This window comes from Bactrocera oleae, chromosome 3 (assembly GCF_042242935.1).
Source record: "Bactrocera oleae isolate idBacOlea1 chromosome 3, idBacOlea1, whole genome shotgun sequence".
Classification (NCBI taxonomy): domain Eukaryota; kingdom Metazoa; phylum Arthropoda; class Insecta; order Diptera; family Tephritidae; genus Bactrocera; species Bactrocera oleae.
In genome coordinates this window covers 18,710,212-18,736,809 of record NC_091537.1, presented here as the reverse complement: position 1 = coordinate 18,736,809, position 26,598 = coordinate 18,710,212, and the positions used below count along the sequence as shown (strand labels likewise).

General features: G+C 34.7%; 2 protein-coding genes across 2 annotated transcripts in view; both read right to left on the bottom strand.

Moving 5' to 3' along the window:
* The window catches only part of LOC106627491 (C-type lectin 37Db), a 53,218-nt gene extending 37,212 nt beyond the window's left edge, over window positions 1-16,006 (bottom strand). The window contains exon 1 of the mRNA XM_036366822.2: window positions 15,938-16,006. The gene's annotated coding sequence lies outside the window, so the exon portion shown is untranslated. The remainder of the gene's footprint in view (window positions 1-15,937) is intronic.
* Window positions 6,122-8,817, bottom strand: Or24a (Odorant receptor 24a). The gene is made up of 4 exons (XM_014247619.3): window positions 8,209-8,817; window positions 7,774-8,143; window positions 6,403-6,501; window positions 6,122-6,334 (listed from the first exon to the last, which is right to left on the bottom strand). The coding sequence occupies exons 1-4, from the start codon at window positions 8,793-8,795 to the stop codon at window positions 6,122-6,124; spliced, it is 1,269 nt and encodes a 422-aa protein (XP_014103094.3). The 5' UTR covers window positions 8,796-8,817.
* Window positions 16,007-26,598: the final 10,592 nt, after the last annotated feature.

Here is a 26,598-nt window from a genome sequence, read left to right as displayed (position 1 = left end):
GAGTTCTTACTGGACTTCATCCAAAAGGCGTACATGCGGTGAGGTTGAAAATCTTGTCGGACGCTAACTGTCCAAGTTATACGACAGAAAGTGAGGAGGAAACATTCAGTCACTTTACCCTCTTTTGTGCAGCTTTTGCAAGACTGAAGTTGAAATAGTAGTCATATTTTCGGGTACATTAGTCGCCTCAAGAAATTCGTGGCAGGCTTAAAGTAGTTTATCGATTTTAGAGAGTACTTCCGATCAATACTTAAAAGTAATTAGGTATCACAATGGACCGACGTTCTGAGCTGTCCCAGTGGGATCCGTTTCAGAATCGACCTCCTAACCTAACCAAATCTTCAATCGCTAATATAACAACTGACATCCGATGCGATTTGAGCCAATTACCTATACCCAGGGAATTGTGTTAAGATGAAGCAGTGGTCAACACTCGAAAGTATTTAAAATATGACGGGACCACCAATCAAGCAGGGTTGCGAATGTTTTAATGGAACAACTTCTTCTACTATGATTCGTTCCTGTACAAGAACTTAAAACCTTTGAGTCCAGCAAGAGGCTGCTTTCAATGATATCGGGCGATTTTCTTGGACGGCTTGCAGTTTACTCCATATCTAATTGAAGCTTAGCACAGTAAGATTGAGGTAACTAACATGCGAGACATATGCAGCTTTAAGGATTCTATGATGTCTAGTTATCATGTGTGTAAAACCTAATCAGAATAAAATGGCGGGTGGAGCTCAGATGACTTATGCAAGACTTAAAAGACGGCATCAAGTCATCTGAAACAAAATATGATTGTTCCTAGCATTGTTTACAGCGTGATGACAGACAGATGTGAATACTGAGGGCATTTGATGCCCTATCCGATCATAGACTGTCTGTATAACATCGGGTTACTTTGGTTAGGCAACTTGGCTGCTGCTGTTTGTATTAAAAGAGTTAAAATATTCCCCGTATACTACTAAGTGACAGTTCTTTGTTGTATATACAATAAATCATATCTTTTACGACTACGTAGACACAGGTGCGGGCCTATCTTTATAGTTAAGAGTGACTTTGAACACTTTATTATTGCTTTATTACTATATTTATATGTAGCTGAGAGTTGAGATAATAAATATGTTAGTGTCATGACGAGGACGTTATTAATGCCATTATATAGATGGTGTTACAGCATTGATATAGCTTGATGAAGATGAGAAATGACGGGTGAATAGACTTAATAGAAGGTTGAAGACAAAGACAAGGAAAAGTAGCGGTATGTGTGAAAAAATATTAATAAAGAAACAAATAACGATGATGACGCCTGCCATTGTTGCCGGTATTATGTGAAAATGGTTGTTCAACACGTTGAAAAGGAGCCGCATATAAAAGGTATGGATTTCATATTTGTGTTTATGAATGTCTTCTCATATGTATGTAAGTTAGGGTGGGTCAAAAAACACCTAATGATTTTTCGATAGGTACTCCGAAAAATTGGTTGATAGACACCTCTAAGAAAGGCTCTCCAAGTATCAGCTCTTAATTGTAACAATGGATTTTGTAGGAAATTGAAGCTTTGCAATTGAAAGTGTTTTTTTTTTTTGATTGAGTTATAAAACTAAAAAAAAAAAATTTAATTTGTTTTAAAATAGTCCAACTTCAACCGACCCTAATCTAAGTAGACACATTCATAAGCGGTATACATTTCAATCTAATATTATTGGCATAATGAAATTATGCTATGTGGGTTGGGTAGGAGTTCGACAATGTAGCCGAGTGCATTGAACGAGTGAGTAGTTGTTAGCACTTTTTGCAAGAATATCTGTATTGACAAATATACAGTAAATATATATTAGAATATCTGTAAAAATTTCATCACAGATCTGAATGCAGCTTCTGGTTGTATAATATATATATATAGAAACAACTTACATACGAAGTTGAATACAACACACCTATATTTTTACTTACAAATTTATAGCGTTTCGTTGCCAAGAGTGTCACTGAATAATGTATAATGTATATGAGGTCATATTATCGCATTTGAAGGTACACGCGCCCGTTACACAGGGGTTCAGTCACTTACACAATTTATTGCTAAGCACAGTGACTAAGTAGTCAAGCCCAACAGTTAGCTACATTGAGTGCGCGGCACGAAGTTGCCTTTTGCGTTATGCGATTATGGCATTACGATAGAGTAATATGTATGTCTTAATGTGTGGTGTGTCAATTTATATATCTACCTATTTATGTATATCAGGTTAGAAGGATGGAATACATTGGAACACGTTCAGAAAGAAACCATATTTTTCATACATATAACGGGTTGTTTAATAGGTATGTATTTAGAGCGGTATGTACAGTTCGATTATTGTCACTACATTGACACAATATTACCAATAAGTACCCTATCAGTGTATCGAAGTTGTTAAATTTATGGCAATATTTAAAGCGACTGATCAAATTGCCTGTGCCACAATGGAACGTTTATATGAAATTCTATGCATATATGACCTAAGACTTTAAAACAATGAGTATTTCAAATCTATCTGAACTAACATTTGGTTGGGGAAGCCCGCAGAGGGATTATGATAGAACACATGTTACTGTTTTAATTAATTTGCCAAAAATACGGAATCAAATCCGGTACAATTGTGGTAATGTAGAACCGACTTTCGTGAGAATTAGCTTGATGGGCATTAATTTACTTGGAAATTCATTGGTGCTCTTTTATGATCTGGCTCAGCGATTATGTTTTTATACTACAATATATATGGTAGTAAGTACCGAATATAATAAAAAATCTTAAACCATGACTATCTAAATAAAATTAATTTGACAGTACCACATACAAATAAAATCTTCCCGAGTTTCATTAAGATACCTCACTAACATATATGTCATAACTCAAATATTGACCGATATATGCGGTATAAAGTTAACCGGAAATTCGAAAATCTTTCAATTAGGTATATGTTGACTAAGGGAAGCACTGACCCAATTCAAACCATTTTTGGCATGCGGGCATACTATTATATATAATATCTTACACATTAACCGATATTTGCAATAAAAAGTCAGCCATAGGCACTGGGGTTCATATCTTCGGGCTTAGAAAGATATAGTCAGGTTTTTTCTGGTTTTATCCCGATACATTATTTGGTGCTCGATTTGCATACTGGAAAGTGAAAGAATAAGACTGAATTTAAAATTGTGTTACATGGGGAGTAAGCGTGGTTATGTACTGGAACATAAGAATCTCAGAATAATTGAGGTACCCAATTTGGTTGAAATCGGTCGAGCAAGTCTCGAGATATGTGATTTCACTTAAAAGTGGGCGGTGCCACGTCCTACATAATAAAATTTAGAATCTTTGGCGCATTTACATATTTTTTTGATTTATCGCGCTTTTAATAGCTTTTATTAAAACTACTTTAGAGCTACAGCGATGTGTTAAATTACTGTTTTATATCTTCATTTAGTCCTTAGTTATGTCACTTTATAGGTTTTCGTTTAATGGCGTGATCCGATTACGTCCATCCACGAACTTGTCCTTATTTTTTTGCCAAGAACCGCGTGCATCAAGTTTTATTACGATATCTACGTTCGGATTTCGGCTCGTTTCTTTATTCCGCCAGTAATATATTGTATATATATATAAATATAATATATAAATATATCTATCTGCATTAGTTTTAGGGATACAAACAACCGTTAGGTTTACAAAACAAATATACTGGTTATGTAGCAAGATCTTTCAAGATGAATGATGAATGATTGAATTTTGAAAAACGGAGTACTTATCATCTAGTAGTACGGTGATCTCGTTAACACTATTCTTACCGGGACCGGTCAAATTACCGTTTTTAAATTTTCAGTAGGAATTTTCTACATTCTGTATGATTTTTCGTCATATATATTTTTTTATTGTTTATTTTCTGAGAAAAATTTATAGTCTGTCTTACCTACCACCATACATTTTTGTATTTAATAGTTTTTTTCTAAGACTTAATACCAAAACTATAAAGTCGTTACAAACGAAAGGTAATGTAGTTTTGGCATTATTTTATCCTACAAGTAGAGGTGCCTTCCAGAAAATGATTTACGGCACTTCCAAGTGTTTGCAGTTGTCGCTCGACTATCGGGTTAACGGCGTGTATTTGCTTGACTGATCTGATACGGTCCATTTCTTCGAATTTTCTCACGCTATTTTATCTACTATGACGTAAAAGAAATGAACTCATAAGTAAATGAAATGTATAGACGTCTTCTCACGAATTCAATTCAGTAGAGTCTATGCAATATAATATTGTATTTTATATCGTATTTGTGCCATTTTCAAAATAGTGAACAAGACTACGAACATGTATGTAGACGACGAAAGAGAAGGAGAGATTTAGTTAGCTCCGATTGTGAGAATGATGAAGAGGTAAGCGAAATTACGATGGACGGAACTGTTTGGCAGGAAGTAAAAACAGGGTATAATCCTGGAAGAGCACCTAGTTATAATATTATAGGGAAACATCAGGCCTGACTGGGTATAGTAAACGTAATATTATGAAAGGCGAAGTTAGGACGGCATTTTCTGTGATAATTGATAAAAATATAAACAAATTTATAAGAAAGTGCACAGAGACCGAGGCATTTAGGGTGTAAGGATATAAATGGGAACTGTTTACTGCAAAGTTATATGTATTTTTTGCAGATTTGTATGCTAGCGGCGCATATGAGGTTAAGAATATAGATATAGCACTTCTACGAAATAAAAAGTGGGGCCCGCCTTTTTTTCCCAAATACTATGAGTAGACATGACTTTACGGAGATTATGAGATTTATTCGATTTGACAACAGAAATCAGCGAAGCAAATGCTTATAAACCGATAAATTCGCAATGATTTCGGAAGTTTGGTACAAGTTTATTGACAAAATTGTTATAAACCAGGTCCATATATTACTATTGATGAACCACTGTTTGCAACGAAAGCAAGGTGTAGATTTACTCAATACATGCCCAATAAACCGGACAAATTTGGTATAAAATTCTGGTTAGCATCCGATGTACGTAGCAAGTATATAATAAATATTTCGGAAAAGATTAAAGTAGAGAACCCTCAGTTCCTCTTGGAGAGTTTGTCACTATGAAATTAGCAAAACCGTATGTACTTGTAGGATGTGAAAGAAGTATAGCCACGGTCAACTTTTTTACAAACTTACCTTTAGCAAAAAAACTTATAGTAAAAAAAATTACGATTGTTGGGACAATTAGAGCAAATAGAAAAGATCTACAAAGACTGGCAAAATTGCCAAAAAAAAAAACAACAGTTTGGCCTTTGCAAGTATTTTTTAATATCTTGGACTTAACCGGGATATATGCGTAGGTGTTATACAAAGAAACTACGAGAGGAGAAATTACAAGACAGGAATTTCTAATGAAATTGGCAGAAGAACTTGCCATCGAATATCAACAAGAGCTCGGTAAAGAAAATCAACCAACACCCATCGCAAGTACAAGTACAGGTTCCCGTGAACGGAAAATATGTCAGATAAGGTTTTGTAAAGATAGACAGGCGAATAAAATCTGCCTGTACAGTTGAGAAACCCATTTGTAAAAAGTGTGACGAAATAAATGTAGTTTATGTACTCTTGAATAAAAGAAAAAATATTTTTATACTGGTAAGCTGGCTATTGGTCTGCATTCAATATTGACAAATATGAGTTGTGAAAGACCGGTCATTTGGCCGGCCGTGGTAGAAATAGGTATATGTGAAGTGTCAGTAGGAATAGCGCTAAGTCATTTGATCTTAAATGAGGTTACAGTTCGATAAGTGGAGTAAAATCCTTAACAACTTTGAGTAGTAGATATTCACTCAGTGAATCTTCTCAGACTCAAACAGCTCCGAGCAAACACAAAACAAAAGAAATTATTTTGATTTTTTTCTTATTATTTTTCATGTAATTCAAAAAATTGGCCATAAATTATTCTAGTTATAAGAAGTTGACGAAATTAAATAACAGATTTTGCTAGAGCAATCAAAGAACCAGTGAAACGTAAAATCTGCAAAAATATAGACAATGACAATGTATACATATATAAAATAATATTTTATAATAAAAATTGCCCTAAAAAGTTTGACTATTATTTATTGATAAAAAACATGCAAATAAGTGGCATATATAACCGCAATTGCTTACTTACTGAAGTAAGTGCTGGCAGTGAGGGTGCAAAAAACGGCACTTTCAAGACCAAACTGCGTTGTGCGCGTATAATTATCAAAAGCACCATTCTTTGAACTTCGACGCTGTGAGTATACCAATTGCTATCGTAAACCGCAGTGGCCAGCTGAGAGCTCTACACCAAGATATTTAAATATATAAATTGTTTTTAATAATTCATTCGAAAAGTATTTAACTACTCACACATTCAATGACCACTGTGCCGCCAAGACAGTAGAGAAACAATTCGGTAGTGACAGCCATGGTGTGAACCAAATAGACCAAAACCCCGTAATCGGAGAACTAGAGATAATAGGATTATTAAAATGTGCCAGGTCAAGCAAGGTATATGAAAAGCATAGAAAAGTGATATGAAAACTAAGACTATGAGAACTAGTCGGACTTCTCATGGTGTTTTGTAGAAATCATGACAAATTATCCTACATATAAGACAAGGATAGATCAAGGTTTATCAGAATGACCTGGAGCAACTATATTGAGGATACACTAAAATCTAACCATCATTTAAAACTTTAGCGATACATATGTAATCTAAACTATGAAGAGTAGAAAATTCAGTCCAAGAGCCGATGAAAAGATTTCAGTTTAGGCAATATTTCAAATACATACATATTTGAAAAAAATCGCAAAAAATTGGTAACCTATTAGCATAGCTCTGACAAAAAAGAAATATCTTACCCCTAAAATGTTCCATATGGCGGCCCTTTGGCATTATATACACAAATATGGAATAAGGTCTCTAAACTCCCTATGACGTGTAAGTCTCTTATTTTCTGTATCAGAGCTATTAACACTAAATAATTGTCTTCAAAACCACAAAGCGGCAGGTTATAGTCGGATGAAAACATGCCCGACGGTAGGAACCGGAGTGTGCTCTGCCCAATCCACAAAAATGGGGACCCCACAATCTGCGCCAATTACTATGGGATAAGCCTTCTTAATGTCGTATATAAGGTCTTATCGAGCTTAGTATGTGAAAGACTGAAGCCCACCGTCAACGAATAGATTGAACCTTATCAAAGTGGCTTTAGAGCAGGAAAATCTACTATTGCCCAGATATTCACCAAATCTTAGAAAAGACTCGTGAAAATAAGATCCGCACACACCAACTCTTTGTCGATTTTAAAGCCGCCTTTGACAGCATGAAAAGGAGCTGCTTCTATGCCGCTATATGTGAATTTGGTATAACCGCAAAACTAATGAGCCTGTGTAAACTGATTGAATAAGGAAGCGAAGCCTATGGGTCTGATTGTGAACGAGGACAAGACGAAATAGCTGCTGTCGTCAAACAAACAGTCATCGCATGCACGACTTATGAGAGCTCAGTTGGAGAAGGACTTGGCTGCACTTGGTATTTCCGATTGGCGCCAGTTAGCGAAGAGAAGAAACGACTGGCGCGCTGTTGTTAACTCGACTATAACCGCGTAAGCCATGTCTAGCCAGTAAAGAAAAAGAATTATCTTGAAAACGAAAGCAAATTGGTATTAACTTCTTCTGAAGTACCGGAAAAAATACTAGGTTGACAGTATGGCTAGAGATCATAACTAATCATACCAAAAGCATATCCACTACACAAGTTCCAATAATTGCGCTCGATGTGACAAAGTGTCCCAATGTTACGTTTGACATGACGGCGGAAAAGCGTTCAACCAAATCTATAATTTCATTGTGCCGCGCTATAATCAGCTTCAAACTCTCTTTGATCTCATGTTCTGATGAGTGTTTATGTTTTCCACTGTCAACATCCAAAAGCAGATCTTTCGTATCATATTGAATAGCTTTCAGCAGCGTGCCAATATATATGCAGAAACAGAGAAAGAGACCATCAGTGCCGGCAAAACCAGCAACAGTAATGTAGCCATGCCAATGGGAGAATATGAATGTGAGCGCAAATATCGGCATGGAAAGTAGCGGTTGTGGAAAACTGTAAATAAATATCTACAATAGAAATCGTCAAAAGCTTATGTACCCACATTTTATGGTACTCACATCATTTTAAATGGCGTCTCATATGGAATCTCTTCTTCATGCAAGTGACTCAAGTAATTCGCAATACCCGCTCGTATGGTGTATAAAGTACTCGTGGTGGTGCCGAAAAGCAAAACAGATGCTGAAAGACGAGTTGCGGTAGTAAAGTTACGGCGTTTATCGGCCAACTTCAAGGGACCATTTTGTTCTGCCATCAGCTCAGCAACTCGTTTGATTAAATGATCCAACTCTTCGCGATGCCACCAGAGAAAAGCAAGCTTCACCACCGACATAATGCTCGATGCTACCGGACAAAGTGCATCCAAAGCGCGTACCACATCGATCGATAAATAATGTATGCCAAACATGAATTCCGCATAAGAACCATAGACTAGGACGACAAAATTGAAGATGAGCCATGCTTGCATTCGTCTAGAGTTACCATCCCCTGGATAAAAACCGGCAATGCGTAGAGCAAACCTTGGTATTAGAAACACATGTTTTTCCGTTGGATAAGATTGCGATAAGAACTTCAGGAACATCTTTAACGTTTGCACTTGCTGGTTTGAAATGGATTTCTGTTCAGCAGAGGTACTTATAGACCGCATAACAGTGAGTATTTTTAAGAAATCGATGTATGCATGGAGACCATTAAGCCACCGCTAAGAAATTATAATAATACGATTAGCGGTATGGCACACCTCTAATAACCATTATCAAATCAATTTGAGTTGAAGCATGAAACCCTTTAAAAGATTTCGTGCACTGAAAAAAATTGTTGAAAGAATAAGACATCTAAAAAAGTAGACTATTTGTTCCTAATTTAACCCTAAAAATTATATGTGTTCTAAAAGAGCGTACAAAAATGTGTTCAAATCATTAATTCTTAAAGTTTTAAACTATATATTTGTAGGAGCTTAAAATCTCTACTAGCTTCTATAAGAATGAGAGTGATCAATCTCACTACTCGAAATTACGTGAATGGATTATTTCCACGATATAACAAAAATCTCTTCAGATTCTTTACAGAACAGTTGTATGGGAGAAAGTTGAAGTAACAAATCAAAATTTGACGAAAACTGAGCACAAGAAACTCTCAAATCACAAGAAACTCTCAATCGAGAAATTTCAACTAAATGAATTTTTGGTTTATCTGTTTGACTTAAAACCATATAGACCAGGGTATTTTTGAAAAAAAAAAAAACAAAGATAATAAAATATATATAGATTCCCATCGTAAGATAAAATAACACAGATTAAGGAAAAAATAATATACGGGCGATCTGCGGTCGGAAACGGGAAGAGGAGGGGCGTGGCTGAATTTTTTAAAAGCTACGAATGGCTTATCTCAATTTCCGTCAAAACCATGAGACCTATAAAAAAATGTGTGGCAATATTGTAGGTAATGAAAGGATGTACAATACTTTTGCATATAGACCTTTTCACCTAACCTCAAAATTTATGTGAAAAATTTAAATAACCAATTTTTGGGTTTTTTATTTTTATCTTGTACAAAATTTTTTTTCTTTCACGAAATCTGGTGTAAACTTACCATTTTATGTCCCAATCCCACTGTTATTGTTTCTCCTCAATTTGGATCTAACAACGAAAAAATAACCTTAATTTTCAAACAAATATTCTGAAGTTAAAATATCCGATTTTTTTAAAAATGCAAACAAACACCATACAAAAACAAAACACTGCTGCTGCTACGAAATAATAAATAGATGAAATAGAAAAAAGCAGTTTTGAATCGTTTTTTATCTGGAGGTCTTTTTTTCATTTTATGAGAAAGTAATGTATGTATATAATTTTTATGCGACAAAAAAGTATAGACTTTAACGAAATGTTTCAGATATAAGAAGCTAAGTTTCTACCAAATTTCGTGAAAGAAAAACATATTTTGTACAAAATAAAAAATAGGTTGGTAGGTAAAGTGGCTGTCTTTCGACGCACCTATGCCTTAGGAGGCCCATTGTGATGCCACCAGTACCAAAGTCCGCTCACTCTATTGGCTTCTCTCTGAACCACCCCGTACTTCTTATGAACTTCATCAGTAAGACAAGCTTTATCCGTACAACCTCCGATATATCGTAAAGAAACCCTGCGACTCATATTCCATTCAAATTAAAAACCCAAAAAGTTTGTTATTTGAATTTTTTGCACAAATTTTGAGGTTATGTGTAAAAAGACTATATCCAAAAGTTGTAGATCCTTTCATTACCTACAACATTGCCACACAACTTTATTTATAGCGCACATGGTTTTGACGGAAATCGAGATAAACCATTCTTAGCACTTCAAAATTCAGCCACGCCCCTAGCCTTCCTTTTTCCGCTTAATAAGCTTTGAGTTCAAGCGAAATGGCTCACTTGAAACAATTGCCTCATTTTTTTCAGGGTACTCGTAAAATAATACAAAAAATTCCGTTCAAATAATTTGAGAAATACTTTGCATAATCGGCACGCCGCTAAATAGGGCGTGGTCGCCGCTTATAACCATTTAATCGATAATGTGGGAAACATATAATAAACGATAGACACATTACTTCATTTTACATTTGAAGCCGCGTGAAATAAATTTTCTTATTTATGTATAAACAATTCATAAGTCTGACGGCCTGAAAATTACATCCTATTTAACTTATTGGTTAAGGTGTAATTTGCAATTGACTGTAGGGGTTGTTTAAGCAGGTGTCCTCCAAGTGAAATTCTTGTAAGCAGTTATGAGTGTGTATTTAGTCTAGTAAGAAAAAATGCATTATTTTTCGATTAGATGTTTTAGTGATCTGTATCTTGCGCATTGATTTCGTCAATTCTATTTTGAAAATTTTGATGTCAAATAAGCACCACGCTCTGGAACATCAACTGTCGAACATATCGGTAAAATAATGGAAATCATCGAGCTTGATCATCAAGTAAGCACCATGTCGATTGCCCACAAACTAAACATTTCAAAAAGACCTGCTTGAGGTATTTATTGAATCGTTGACTAAGTAATTTCTTTTTTTTTAATGAAATGAGACAAATTTATTCTTTCAGCAATCCCTCGAGTGGTTACTCAATTATTTGTATCTACCAATAACTCTATTTTATTCGCAGTGCATACTTCACATAAATCGGATAATTTCAACTATATAAAATGAATATTAAATTCAAGGAAAAAATAAAGGATTTCGTTTTACTAGACCTAAAATTTCCTAGCTTTAAGTAATTCTGAAATATTTTGTCGATATTTGAACTGATCCAAGCTTCGGCTAGAGTCTACGATATATTGGATGTTTTGAACGTTTTTTTTTCAGTAACACATGATCAGTAGCCTAAGTATGCTAACGTCCTTATTAATAATTATTATGAGTTTGATTGTTGAACTGATTTTTTTACATTTTTCTCGTTAGGTGAGAGTTAAACTGTTAGTTCCACAGTATATTTCAACATTTTTTCTAGGAACTGGATCTAGACAGATTCCTGCATAAATTGTTTATGGGTTCCCACGAATTTACTTGCCAAAAAAGAAAGTTATACGATAATTTTAGGTTCCCCAATCAATTATGAACTGTAAAATAAATTCGACGGACATGAATCACGCTGACACAAATTTTTAACAAGGCAAACTTATTTAGGGTTGCAAATGAATTAAAAAAATAATTGAATTAAAATTTGAATTAAATTTTTTTATTTTGTAATCCTAAATACGGCATTAAAAGAATACCGGATGAAGAGCAAGACGTATTATATAAGAAGTAAAGCCGGTCAGAAGTTAAAAAAAAATTCTTTTTTGGCTTAAAGTTTGCTTTAGGGTCCAAGAAATAATATGTGTAGAGTATTTAAAAGAAATTATTTTCAACTGATAGTAAATATTCAGAAGTTTGGTCCTGTAGCTGCCATTTTGTAAATAAAAATCTTTTTGTATACTCAAATAGATCTGTAAGTTTTTTTGGAGAGCTCTGGACCACTTAAGGGTGGTTATATTTTTTTATAATGTATCGAATGTACATATAGTATTTGAGAACATTCTGCAAAATCTAAAATTGATCCGACAAATATTTTTTGGATATATGAAGATATAAATATTAGAAGAAGTTCTGAACTTAGCGTAATCGGCTTGCAAAACTTTACACGAGGTTTCTCGAAACGCGTTTTTTAGAATCGGTGAGGAAACATTTACACCGAACGACATGAAATTTTTATGCGACCTTTATAGATATATTTGACAGATAATAATCATTTCTGCGATTTTAGATTTTAATTTCGATTTTTTAACCCACTCTGTAGCCATCGTACAGGTAATCAAAAAATTTTATGATTTTGCGTTTTGATACAAATTTATGCAGAAACATCTTCCTCACCGCCTGATATCATTTTACGGAGGTTCTTCAGGAGATTACGGAATCATGGGAATACAAAGTTTTACAAAATTAATGACCGACTATTGAATTACATAAAATTCTGTAAATGTACATTGTTTTTATTTATTTATTAAATTTCAAAAAAATTCACAAAAAACGCATTGTTTTTACTTGCAAATGGATATAGCCCTTTAAACTTTATGTTACTTCATTCTAAACCCTCCCATTTTACTACGTATGCTGTAAAATTGTAAATTTAGCTAAAAAAATTACTTAAATTTCCAATATTAAATAATTTGCTGCATACATTAGTTTTGCTAATTTTCTTTTGTAACTATTTGTACAGTATTTATAATGCGCAAAAAAAGAGAGAAAATATAAAAGATTTCAAGTGAGTTTCTGCGAAATTAAGTGTTGTCATCGTATTTTTATGCGTTATAACAATTTATAGAATGGCGCATTGATTTTCACCCGCCTACGTTTTATGGCTGGTCATACGCATAAAAACACACACATATTATATATAAACGACATTTACAATATAGTCATATACCGTGACACTTACAAATTCACTCGTGGATACGAGCACATTTACTTTATAGTACTCAGCAGTAATTTGCTTTAGGCATAACAAACTTGCTAGCATCCTGCCTGCCTGCCTGCCTGCCTGCAACTTATACGCTCATACAAAATTATGCCGACATAAGCACACGCCTTCGCAATATCGAATTTCAATCAATGCCAACAACGCTAAAAGTCACTCAATTGCGAAGAGCGATTTCCTGCCGCATAACAACCATGTTTATACGAGTGTACACGTACGTGTAGCCATACACATAACGGTACGTTTGTGTGTGTGCTCATGCAAGGGCTATCGATCTCTGACATTGACTACTAGTGGCTGTTAAAGGTTTCGGCTAAGGCTGCTTTACTGCTGTTCTGACAGTTATTTTGACTGTGGAGTTGTTCGAAATGTACATACACACAAATGGTAACATGAAATACCGTTGGATGTGGCCTATTTGAGCAATTGTGTATAGGCAAGCAACCCTGTAGGAAATCAGTTTATCTAATATTAGTAGTGGCTTTCATCTCGCTGGTATATAAGCGTAGTGGAAGTGATAGAAATATTCGAGTAAATACAAATAGTAGAATACTACACAGGGCGACTGAAATGGTGATTCTCAACATATACTAATGGTTCTTCGGTTATGGTAAATTCTAAGTTTTGTGATCCTTATATCCTTCAATTGTTCGATATATTCTTAAAGCTAATAAATTGAGAAAAAGCAATGATTTTGTTATCGATTCCGGTATGAGAAAGTATAAACGAAGTGTAGGAGTTCACGTATGTCGCACTAGAATGCGCTCTCTGAACACATATAAGATTGGAATACTCATTCAACTGAATCTTGCAAATATTGATATCATAAATCAATGTGAATGTAAATCTTGCATCGCTCTTTTGACTCTTCCCTGGAAGTACCTTTAGTCGACGCCTTCGTTTATCTAGTATATAAAACTGTGCAATACCCCCGTTTTATATCAATTTTCGCACTTTCTCTTCTAGAGTCTAGTAGTTCTAAACTAGTAGAGGAGTGAAGAATAGTGTATAGTGTTCGCTTAATCTTAAACTTTCGACTTCCTGACAAGTACGGAGTAGTACTGGGTTACTTTGAACCAATTTGAGGTCAAATATTTGGGGAATGTCGCCACAAAAGTAACAACTACTACGAAGAACCCTGTCTCGATCTCTAATCCGATAAAAATCAGGTCACACACAACTAATGAGAGAGCTGTATACCTATTTCATATAAATGCAAGAATACCTCGTATGTGTCCACGTACTTATGCATGCTCATACTTATACTCAAAATTGAATGTCTGTTAAATACATATAAGTATGTCACATACTCCATAAGCGTGCTTGTATTTGCTGTGGTGTCTACAGTTTCGAACAGGTCTGCGGATTAAATTGAATTGTGCTTGGCACTTTGGCATTTCGTTAATATTGCCACATGAGCGGCAGCTGTATCGCGTTCAGCAATGAGACGGCGCTTCAATTGAATTTGGTTCGACCGAAAATTCACTCGGAATTTAGTGAAGGTGTAAACTGATTCCGTTATACGATTATTTGCGTCAAAAGCGAAATGTTTGGGTCGTCCGCCTTGGCCTGAATTGTGTATGCATCGAAGTAGGATTTCAATTGCGCGCCTAAATGTAGGCAACCGTTGTAGAGCTATAGGAGAGCGAAAATTTAGGAACAATTCTCATTTTTAAGGTAATATTTTTCATATATCTGCGTTATTCCGATAGTCTCGATGACGATAGAAGAGGTAGTCTAACTGGTAGAAAGGAAATATTAAGGAGCGGAAAGTACATTCGAAGGAAATTTTCCCACGGAAAAACTGCTCTTTAGAAGTGATTACATGGCATTGATAAGTTTTGAAGTTAATATATTAATATACATACTTATATGCGAGGTAATGTGACTACTTTAGAGATTCAATGTCACATGATTTGCGGCTCTAGAAAAATCTCTCGAAAATATATTTCCTACGATTATCTTAGTATGATTCTTAAGGATATTCCTGTTATATGTACCGAACAGAAAATATTAACTGCTAAGTTACGCAAAATACCCTGCGAGTACTATTAACAAAAGAAATAAAGGGTGTTGTTAAGAGGGGCACCTCTCATACTAAACACATGTGTTTGACATTTGGGTATCGTGTATTTCGCAAAAGCTCCCATCAGCACATTGTCTTTTGTGGTTTGCTTTTACTGCTTGATTTGCCTACATTAATATAGATGGTCTAAGTGTTCAATTGTTTCAGCAGAAGTAAGTGAAATCATCTCTTTATTGGAACCAACTTTTGGAGATTTAATCAAATTTAGAAATAACCACTTCGGTCATGCGATTTGAGTCCCATGAATTATTTTTTGTGGCGCTGGGTAAGGTCAATGGGCTATATATCAAAAAGAAATTATCTATGCAGACCAATTGGAAACCAAAATTTAGCGCGTTGTTAGATAGAGATAGTGCTAAATATGCTAAAAAAAAAACCGGTGCAAAGTCTGACAGACCGGTCTTCAAAAGCCGCAGTCGCAGTAAATTTTTTGAAACGAAATTGTATTAAAACATTGAGTGATATGCACAAAATTTGCGTACTTTTATTTGAAAAAAAATCTGCCGTTTCATTATTAAAAATTTAATTACATGCCTCTAAAAAATACTCTGCAAATAAATTATCTGAAAATTGTGTTCACAATGTGAAAGAAAATGTATTATTTAAATTTATAATTTAATAAACTTGTGTGTAGTAACAATCAAATATTTATTTACATATAATAAACTTAAGTACTTTTTGAAATTAATGTTTCAAGATAAAAAACACTCACCCTTATGAATTGTTTGCAACTTTGCAAAGAGAAAATTCCAAAAGTAGTAAAATAAATTATTGATTAATAGACACGTTTCTATTTTTAAATAAACTTTTCACTATAGAAACGTAACAGTTGATTTATTGATAAAAAAATATATTATTATTTCACACATAATTTGAATTTTAATTAAACGACAATTTACAAATGCATTTTTATGCTAGAATTGGTACATATACATATGTATGTATGTATGCAAATTATCGAGCAATATTCAAACCGACCGAAAACGAAACCCGAACGTGACACGCCAAGAAAGCAATGACGTGGACATTATTTATTTACAGCATTTAATTAACATTATTTGCTTTGATTTCTCTGCACAACACTTCTCTTCACTTTTACAACATTTCTTCACTTTTAATATTTTACTATTATGCACTTATTTTATTTACTACACCATCGATATACGCTCAAATATTAAATATAAATTAATTCACGTTTTGCCCACGAAAACCGAAGCACTGCAAATTTATTTGTCAACTGAGTACTGGCGCTGATATTAATTTCTTTCGCTCCTTCGTTTAGTGTAGTTGCTGTACAACAAGTAATAGAGTAATTGTGAGCACCAACAATATATTATGCTATCATAGATTCTAGAAGTCGCTCTATTTCATGTTATTTTTATTTACCGATCGCATGCGATTATTTGTTCTTTCGAATGTACTTTTAGTGATGTATTATTATATTCGTCAAAACTTTCATGACATTAATTGATCTCCTTCCATATTGGTTTGATTTTTACGTCAGAGTACGTAGGAGCAAAAGATGTGGGGAAGCAAATCAAATAACGAACTGTCCGATTACTCTGAAAATCAAAAAAATTAATATTCTAAGAGCTAATGGAGGAAATAATATACTATATACTAATTAATTGCGACAAATTTGATATTGAAATTAGTTTTTCGAAATAAAAATTTAATAAATAAATAAATTTAGTAAAGGTTTTTTTGTTTTTTTATAGGAGCACTTTATTTAAACAAGGCAAGGCCTTTAATAAATAATGAATTTCCGTACATATTAAGGTCCATTATCTTTTCAAGCAAACAAATTTACAAATTTTCGATATAAGCCAAATAATTTTAATATAACTTGGATTTGGAATATTTAATTTAATACGTGGTAGAAACATTTAAATTTTTGTCCATTTATAGTAGGGTCTTTATGCAATGGTTTGATAAAATGACGAAAGACTCCTCGATGTGCATCGCTCCCCTAGAAAAAAACGAGCTAGTATAAATAACTGCATTAAAAAAATTCTAAATTTCCATGAGTGGGTGCAGCACTCACCCAATTAAGAGTGAAATCAGAAAATGTATGTGTTTTTACCAAGTACAGTAATGTTTGTTCCATAAAAAAGTGAAAGAGTTTGGTGCAGATATATGCCTGAACACAGTTTTTAATGGTCAAAGAAACTAGTGCCACATGTTTACTCCCACAGATACCAAATTTACTTTAAATATTTCCGAAAGATTTTTGAGCATAGATGGTCTTTCTTTACACTACGTCAACTTTAATGACAGCTATAGTCAAGCAAATGAGAATGATCAACCGTTTCAATTTTGTAGCAACTCTTGACGAAATTTTTCGAGCAAAATTCACCATTTAAAATTTTTTTTTTTTTTTTTTGCTTGAAGTAAATTTTTTATTTCTGTCAATTTAGTGTCACGAAATTAGACATGACGAAAATGACGCATCAGTCATCTTTATATTATTGTATAAAATAAATTTGTAGTTAACATGATCTGCAAATATATGTCAAATAGAAATAGTCGACTCCAGCGTCATCTACAGGACGTACATATGTACATATGCATATATAGTCCGAATATGTATTTTTATGCAATTAATGTGATATCCGGATATGAACTAAATATAGCAAATATCCTTTTATAAAACATTCCGTCTTTGAAGTTAATTTCAGGAAAATTCTTTCTAATACTATTTTTTTAGTTGCTAAATTTATGTTCCAAATATAAAAACTTCATGCTGTTAAAATTACTTTTTGGATCATTTTATTCACACAAAGGAAATTAAATAAATGAAAAAGTAAAACCACTTTCTTTTCTTCTGGTTCTATTCATTGGATCATAAGGTTGAGCCGTTCTAAACTAGTTATGTTAATGTAATTTTTAATGTGTGCGTGAGAGAACTCGCCATTGTAGTTAATCTAACTATATTTATATATACTTATTAGGCTTTAAATATAATTAGTTAAATATCTTATTTTTTGACTAACTAACTGCCATTACTCCGCAGCCTAAAATCTGCCATCTAAATTAAATTGTGCTGTGAAATATTACGAAACAAAGGTAATTGAGAGCTGCATCTCCTCTTCAACTGCCAACCATTTCAGCATCCTACATCCTTCGCCATTAACAGTCAACACATAGTACTCAATTAACACACAAAATTACCACTCGAAGCCATTAATAAATGCAATTTACTGTCAAAGTCACACTCGGCGAGCACATGCCGCAGTCATATACTTTCCACATTGCAACGTCATTGTAATACAAAACAATGTGGCAATACGCCACACTCCTCCTTAACACACACATACATACATATATAATTAACAGCACATTTGCATATATGCGTTTATGAAAAATGGCACACTCACACGCCACCAGTTGCATCGGTGTCAGCCACTTGCTTTGAACTTCAATGCCATTACCCGCACTTCCCATTCATCCATTCCATCTCTAGTCAATTCAGTTGAACTTGGCTCAATTGATTGCAGCTTTGGTCTGGCAGTTGCTTTGTTTACTGTCGTATTTTGTTGTTGTAACACGTGCGCACATCCGTCTTTCCGCGTGCGGCGCCTGTATTCCGTCACCGAAAGTGTGCCGCATGCAATGTCGGCCTTGCAGCAGTCATAGCTGCTCGGCAGTTGCACTTCCGACTCACACATATTCTGGATGCTGCCGTCATTGCCGCTGCCATTGTCGTCGTCGTCGCCATCACATATATACATCGTGTTTGTTGAGCGAACTTCCGTTCGTTAGACTGAGTGCAAATTTATATTCAATTTATTGTAGCACATTAATTACTTGATAGCTGTGCAGTATCACTCAAAAGGAGTTAGGAAAAGTGAAATTTCCAAATTGCTGGTTATTTTATGGTCTAAGGTGTATAGTATGTCATAGTGCTCTCAAGAGCGTCGTTATTAAATTAACAATGAATAGATGCAGTAAGTGAAAAGAGCAAGCTAGTAATCAGTTCCGAAGGCAGTTCTTAAAGTATTAGTAACAAAGCAACAATCTTCATTCGAAGCGAGGATAAATATGTGCGACCGAGCCAGAAATAAAAAGTTGTAAAAATATCAGGCCGTGTTCTTAGTTAATGGATCTTGAAAGATAACAGCCAACCTGTCCGTCTATCTGTATATACGCGAACTAGTCTCTCAGTTTTTAAGATATCGATCAGAGGTTTAGCACACGTCCTTTTCTCTACAATAAGCAGCTCATTTGTTTGAACCGTTGATATCGGACAACTATAGCATATAGCTGCCATACAAACTGCCATACAAACTGCACGATCGGAGTCACGTGCTAGTATGGAAAACTTTTTTATTTAACGCGAGATGGTCGAAAAATTATGAAAAATGGAGCAAAAGAAATTGCTATGACATAGAGTATGACACACCCTGTATTTATTCTAATTTCTTTTCAGTGTGCTGTAAATATTGTATACCAACTCATACTATGCTACCCGCAATGGTCGTGGTCACGTTCTTTTATTGCGCACAGTTAAATATAGCATTATTGAGCAATTCCTTACCGCGAAATGCAATAAATTATGTGAAACGTAATGCGTTAATACGGTACATTATTATTATTATGTTAACAACTGTAAAACACATGGCTACCTCAAAAACATTTTCAATGCGCACTGATTGCAATGATTTCCGGGAAATCTCTTAAAAATTTCACAAACATCGCCGACCGATAATTTACTGCTGCGTTAAGTGAAGTGATTGAGTGAGGATTCAATTTGCCACGAATCCATAAGCCGCACACACACACACACACACGCAAGCGCACTGACAGTGGTGGAGCATTTTCACATTTGCAAGCGATAACGGTTTCGTTGTACGGCGCATGTGAATAAGAGAGCGTTCGTATCGATCAAGCGAGCGAGGATTTATCGCATTGAATTGTGTAAATTTTTCATTAACTACTTTTACGGGTGATGAGCGGTAAGAATGTTTATGTGTGTGCGTAACTGTTTTAAAAAGCGCTTTCTCTGTTTATAATAAATGAGAATTAAAGTGCAAAGTGAAAGGTGTGCTTCGCACATCGCATGAAGTTGTACAATTGTGTGTGTATATTCGTGCGTCTGTGTGTGTGTGTGCAAGCATGTTGGCATAAGTGTCTTAATTTATTTGTACGTATGTATATTAATTAAGTATTGTCTGGTGAATTGGTTGCAATCAATTTGCATCACATTTTCGAAATACACTTTGTTTACACACTTATATATGAGTGCAGATGAGTGTGTGTTTGTCATATGCACTCATACATACGCCTTTAAATGCAAGTTATCGCATAGGTTATGTAATATTAATGACAGCGATGCCGCAACAACTGCAACAACCACTTATACATCGAGCACGTAATAATTATGCGAAAAATCGCGCATCTTATTCAGCCACACAAACACATACACACATAGTTCGTCCGTAAATCATACACGCTCATAGTCGCTCTGTTGCGTTCTCTGACCCTAGCGCACCTTAAGCGGTAAGCTAAGTGCAAATGATATCAGCGCAATCGCATAGAGTTGCTTCATTCGTATTTCGCTGCGACGCGTCTTCTGCGAATTTAAGGATTTTGGTGCATTGTAAATGCCCTGTAGGGAAGACTCATTGATTGCAGCTGCAATTGACTAAGCGTATTTGCTCAGTAAAAATTTGTAAAAAGTGTGTTAATGGATTGATCAAGTGGATTGCGGATTGGTCTTCTCTGAAAATGGAAGATAAAAAATTAAAATGAATGATATTTTGACGTGAGAATTTTCGATTGAGAGCTACTGTGCTCTTTCGATATTAAGTAAAAATAAAGTAAAACAAGAAAAAATGTTAACTTCGGTTGCACTAAATATAGTGGTTCGATTTGAACAATTTCTTCGGAGACTACACCATTGACTTGAAGATATCTCGTCAAATGAAAAAGCTTTCCATGCAAGGTTATGATTTTGATCGTTCAGTTTGCATAGCAGCTATATGCTATATTGCTTCGATGTCGGTGGTCTCGACAAATGAGCAGCTGCTTTCGAAGAAAAGGACGTGTGCAAAATTTCATATCGATATCTTAAAAACTGAAAGACCAGCGCGCTTACATACAGACGGACATGGCTAAACCGACTCAGCTCGTCATGTTGATCATTTATATTTTATATATGTATACATATGTATTTTATAACTTCTCGGACATTTCTTTCTAGGTGTTATAAACCTATAATTACAGTGTGTTTGGGGCATAAAAGCATTAGTTCTTTCATTAGAAAAATTAAAGAAAAAAAACTAGTTATTTCAAATGTTTACATAAATTTTGAGGTCATGTTTTACAAAAGTACAAAAGTAGTACAAAATTTTGCCTTTGCCATTAACTCGAAAAGCGTGATAAACCGATTTTACAAGTAAAAACCTGTAAAAATTCAACAACTCCGCATCCCTTTCTCTTCTCGACCTCAGATTGTCCGAAAACCACTCACATTTTTCCTTCCATTTTATTTTAACTTTTTTATTCAATAAGTTTCTTCCTATTATGATTTGTTTTTCTCAAAAAATAACACAACCCGCTTCTAATATTTATATACTTCGAGAGCTTTAGAAAAATTAAACAATATGAACTGGCGCATCAGCAGATTAGCAATATATGCATCTGAATTTCAGCTGTAGACCTTAGTCAGCAACAGGTGCACGTGAAACACTGTTGTGGGACAATCCCGTCTAGCAATCTGCTTTTGATCTTCTAATTGAACACAGTTTTACCTGTTGTCAAGTGTTTTTTCTTAACATCTCTACTTAAACAATTAATTTTACGTGATACTCATACGCCCTGGCGTACATTCATAAAATCATAATTATACTAAATATGCCCAAAACAAAATTGGTGATACTTACATATATTTATTTCTAGTATCTAGAACCTTTTAAGTATTATAGTCTTAAAAGCCCTATGTCTAATTATGCCAATATTTCCGAGTTTACTGATAACCAACGATACCGATTCCCAGAAGAATAAAAAGAAAAGTATTCGATAGATCTTCTATAAAATTCAGCTACCTAGACGAAGATCTTATCACATTATATAAATATCAAAGAAAGATATTACGACATTTCGCTTATTAAAGCACAAACGTCAACAAGAGCTATGTCTGAGTTCACAAGCTTTGGGGTGGTCGAAAAAAATTATAAATTAATGTTTACAAATCTTAATAAAAAAGAATTGTGCAAAAACCCAGTTAATAGAACTCAAAAATTATTCGCGAGAACTGTCATAATTTCATAATGAATCAGTTCTCAAGTGAAATCACAACTCTGGTGTGTGACCTGTTGCGTCGTGTACATTTTTAACATAATTGCTTTGTATTGGACGTTGAAACCGCAGCAGCGACAAGGGCATTTTGAGAATTCGCAAACAGAATTTCAAAGTTGAAGCATTTACAGGGTGACACTAATAAATAAATATGTTTTTATTTTTAATTAAGTAAAAAAAACGCCAAGCACCGATGGTTAAAAAATTAGGCGCATATCGACAACACAAGCATCGCCTTAGAGTTTGTACTAGTTTATAGCTCACGAAAATGGCATTACATCGACTATTCATTCTGTTAGTTCAGAAAAAGGTATCGAACTTCACTCTTACAGGCTTTATTAAACATTTATTTGAATATATAAAAAATTGTATACAAAAAGTTAAATTTTTGCCGAAACTATGAGCAGTTTAATCCAAAAAATTAAATTAACCGATTATTTGAAAGTCGCTCAAATTGAAGAAAAGAGAGAAAATTGAAGTACAAGTTTTGAGGAATAGTTACAGTTGTTATCAACAAACATATGTTGCTACTACTTTTATTCTACGAAGTAATTGATCCTAAAAGCTTGAAGTTGAAATTGAAAGCTTTAAAGGTTTTGTGATAAGCTCCTAAAAATTTTGTTTATATATAAGTATTTTTGACTGATTTTAAGAGTTTGTCTGGCTTTATAAAGAGTAATTTTCAACTATCCAAGTATGGTCACTGTAGTCTCCAATCCGTGATCAGCTTAAATATCTAACTTAATTTATCTTAACCTCACAAGCAGTTCTCTAAAGCTGTGTATCATGAACAGAAAGCATTCTAAGACGAATATCAGTAATTTCTTTCGAAAGATTATTAGTTTGAAGCACTAAAATTTGTTTTGAGCTTAATTGCTGCCGAGGTCATAATGAGAAGAACTGACATTAAATTGGTATGAGACAACTTTGAAGATTGGTTGCACCGTTAGAAACCCCAGAAGTAATGAAGAACTTGCATTTTCAGAAAGATTTTGTGGATTTCGGAAAGGCGGACTTTTCACATAAATTTATTTCAAAGTTACATTCGCGGTGCAATATTGTACTCAATTTAATTTAAAACTCAATAAATGTAGTTGAGGCCATAAAAATCACGCTACAGTATCACCCTGTGAGTGCTTTTCAAAATCCACTACAGTTACACAACTTGTTTTTTTTTCCAGCTGACGCCGTTGTGCGTGCATTTACTAGAAAAGCGCACACTCTGGCAACGGCGTCACATCATCAAATAGTCAAATCTGTACCAAAACGCGTATGAATATATGTATGTACACACATAGATGTGAGTCCACACGACAATTCAACAGCGACGGTTTTCCCTTTTGCCAAACGCCTGCAGTTGCGACAATTAACGGCATAATTATGCAATTTCTGCTGAACGTGGAAAATAACTGTAAATTCGCTGACGGCACATACATACATATGTATATAAATTATACGCGCAGGCACGCGACAATTTACGCATACATGTGCAAATATTCCATGGCTTATTGTAAAATATAAATTTCATTTCTTCTCGGCTTGTGCATTTCATTTTCATTCCCATGATTACCTGCGATTACTACAAGGCGCCAATCGCCATAATGAAAAGAAAAAATCACAAATGCGAATGAGCGGAATTCACTTGCATTATCGCTGCCGGTCTCCTATTTATATTCATACGAGTGTTTGTATGTATATAATATGCCTGCATGTTGCACCTTACAACAACAATGACAAGGCAATGGCACTCTGCACGTGAATATGACACTGACGTGTGCGTTGACGGCCGCACAGCCGTCACTGAGATTGGCAATACCGTTGTGCGATTCTCAGATTTCATAGTTTGTTTGTAGAAACGTTATTAATGTATTTATGTGGGGAAATATATTGAAATTCATTGCGTAAGCAGAAAGAGTATTGAGTATTATTACGTAAATTAAAAGAATAATAAAACGAGAAACGATGCAAACTTTGGTTGCTTCGAAGCTATAATAACCTTTACAAACACAAAATAATCCTTACAAGAGCTTGATTTTGAACGGCCATGACAACTATATGTTATAGTGATCCGTTGTTTTAGACAATAATTCGTGCAAAATTTCTTGCAGACATCTCGTCAAATGAAATAGTTTTCCATACTAGCACTTGAATCCGATCGTTCTGTTTATAAGGCAGTTATATGCTGTAGATCGGCGATTCCGAAAAGCGACCAGCTTCTTGGAGAGAAAAGGACGTGAGCAAAGTTTCAGATCGTTATCTCAAAACCTGAAGGAGTAGTTCATGTATATACAGGCAGACGGACAGATAGACGAACATGGCTAAATCTACTTAGTTCATCATGCTGACCGTTTAAATATACATTTTATATAATATTCCTCCGATATTTCCTCTTCAGTGTACAATGATAGGTATAATTAAACTGTGAAGCTCCAGTTCGTTAGAGGAGTGTGTGAATCAATTTTTACTATGGGGTTCTAAGCCAAGGCTTTTCATGACTTATTTGCTAGATGTCTTATATGCTGGTACTATGCGGCGAGCTGCAAGCTGGCTCCGAACTGCTATCGGACTTTTAAGTTAAAATTAAAAAGCAATCAATCGCTTGAATTTACACATTCGTATATAGCAGCCAGTAATCGATTTATAAATTCTGTCTTCCCTTCTCGGCTTTGAATCCTGAGCAGCTATAAAATTTGCTTTCTCGGCAGTGGCTGTACATTACACCACATTTCAGAACCATACGCGCAAGTAAGTAACGTGAAGAAGTAAGACGATTTGATCTAACGTAGAACGAAGATAAAAATTAAAAGCCTTTGTCTTTTAAAAAACGGTGCATGAACTCGCATCTTCTCAGTACAGACTATAGTGTGCATTTGAAAAGGAATTATCTGGCGATATCAGAAAAAGAAAGTAACAAAATCTGAATCTGAAAATATGAATCTCGACGGGTGTCAAAATAAATAACGTCAACTGGTTGATAGCCACTTTAATGGACGTACTTTAAATATTCGGCTAGTATTAGAATCCTTTATAAAATCACTTTCAGTTCAAAGAAACTACATTATAACAGACCTTACTTTTGCGTAATGACGATAATGAAACTACGTCGTGGATTGAAATGTGGTTGTAGGAAAAAACCAACGGAAGGCTCTTTCAACATTTCTTAACTAACGCATAAACTCTACGATGGTTAAGAACATATCAATAATCTATTGCAGTTGAACTGGCACGCACTGTCGGATTTGAGATAAACATTGCACAAATGAAGGCCTTGAGAGTCAATCAACAGTTTCACTACAGTGGAAGTCAAATAAAAGTTGAGGCCGAGTTCGTCGACAGCTCCTGTTAGCTCGATACCAACTGCTGGATGTGCAAAGTAAGAACAGCGTTTGGCTGACTGCGGTCGCAAATTTCCAGATGCACAAAAAATATTTGTTTCATGCGTAAAATTTGCGCTGTTTTATGGAATCGAAACATGGCTGGTCTCGATCTCCGTCCCTCAGAGACTCCAAGCATTCAACAACAAGTGCCTACAAAAGAACTTCAAAATATTCTGAGCCTAACTATAAGCAACTGAGCCCTTTGGAGAATAAAAAAACGAGGAGACTGGAATGCTAAAGGAAGCACAAGTTGCAATACTGCATAAATTAGCCGATACCAAAATCACCTGTGATAGTGCAAATACCATAGCTATCACGACCATCATGTGAGATAGCGCAAACTTGTTGAGGCCCTATAGCTAGAGCAGTCATAAACTTTCCTTATTAAAAGACTTGTTCGCCACATTGCTTATCGGCCATAATCCATTAGAATGTCATTATTATAAGCATTAACTTGGTTTGCCTGCTGAAGGCGATGAATTAGATGCAATCCAATCTAATGTATGTAGATATAATATTGGATTTTGCTGGTGAAAATTATTTTATCTTTTATATAAAAGTTTTGGGTGTCAGTCTCTTTCGTCTAGTAGATCCTTCAAAATATGATAATAATTATAAATGCCACTTCAGAACATCGCTTCAGTCCTCATCTATAGCAAATTTTAGAAAACTAAAAAATAATTGGCCGCATATTAAA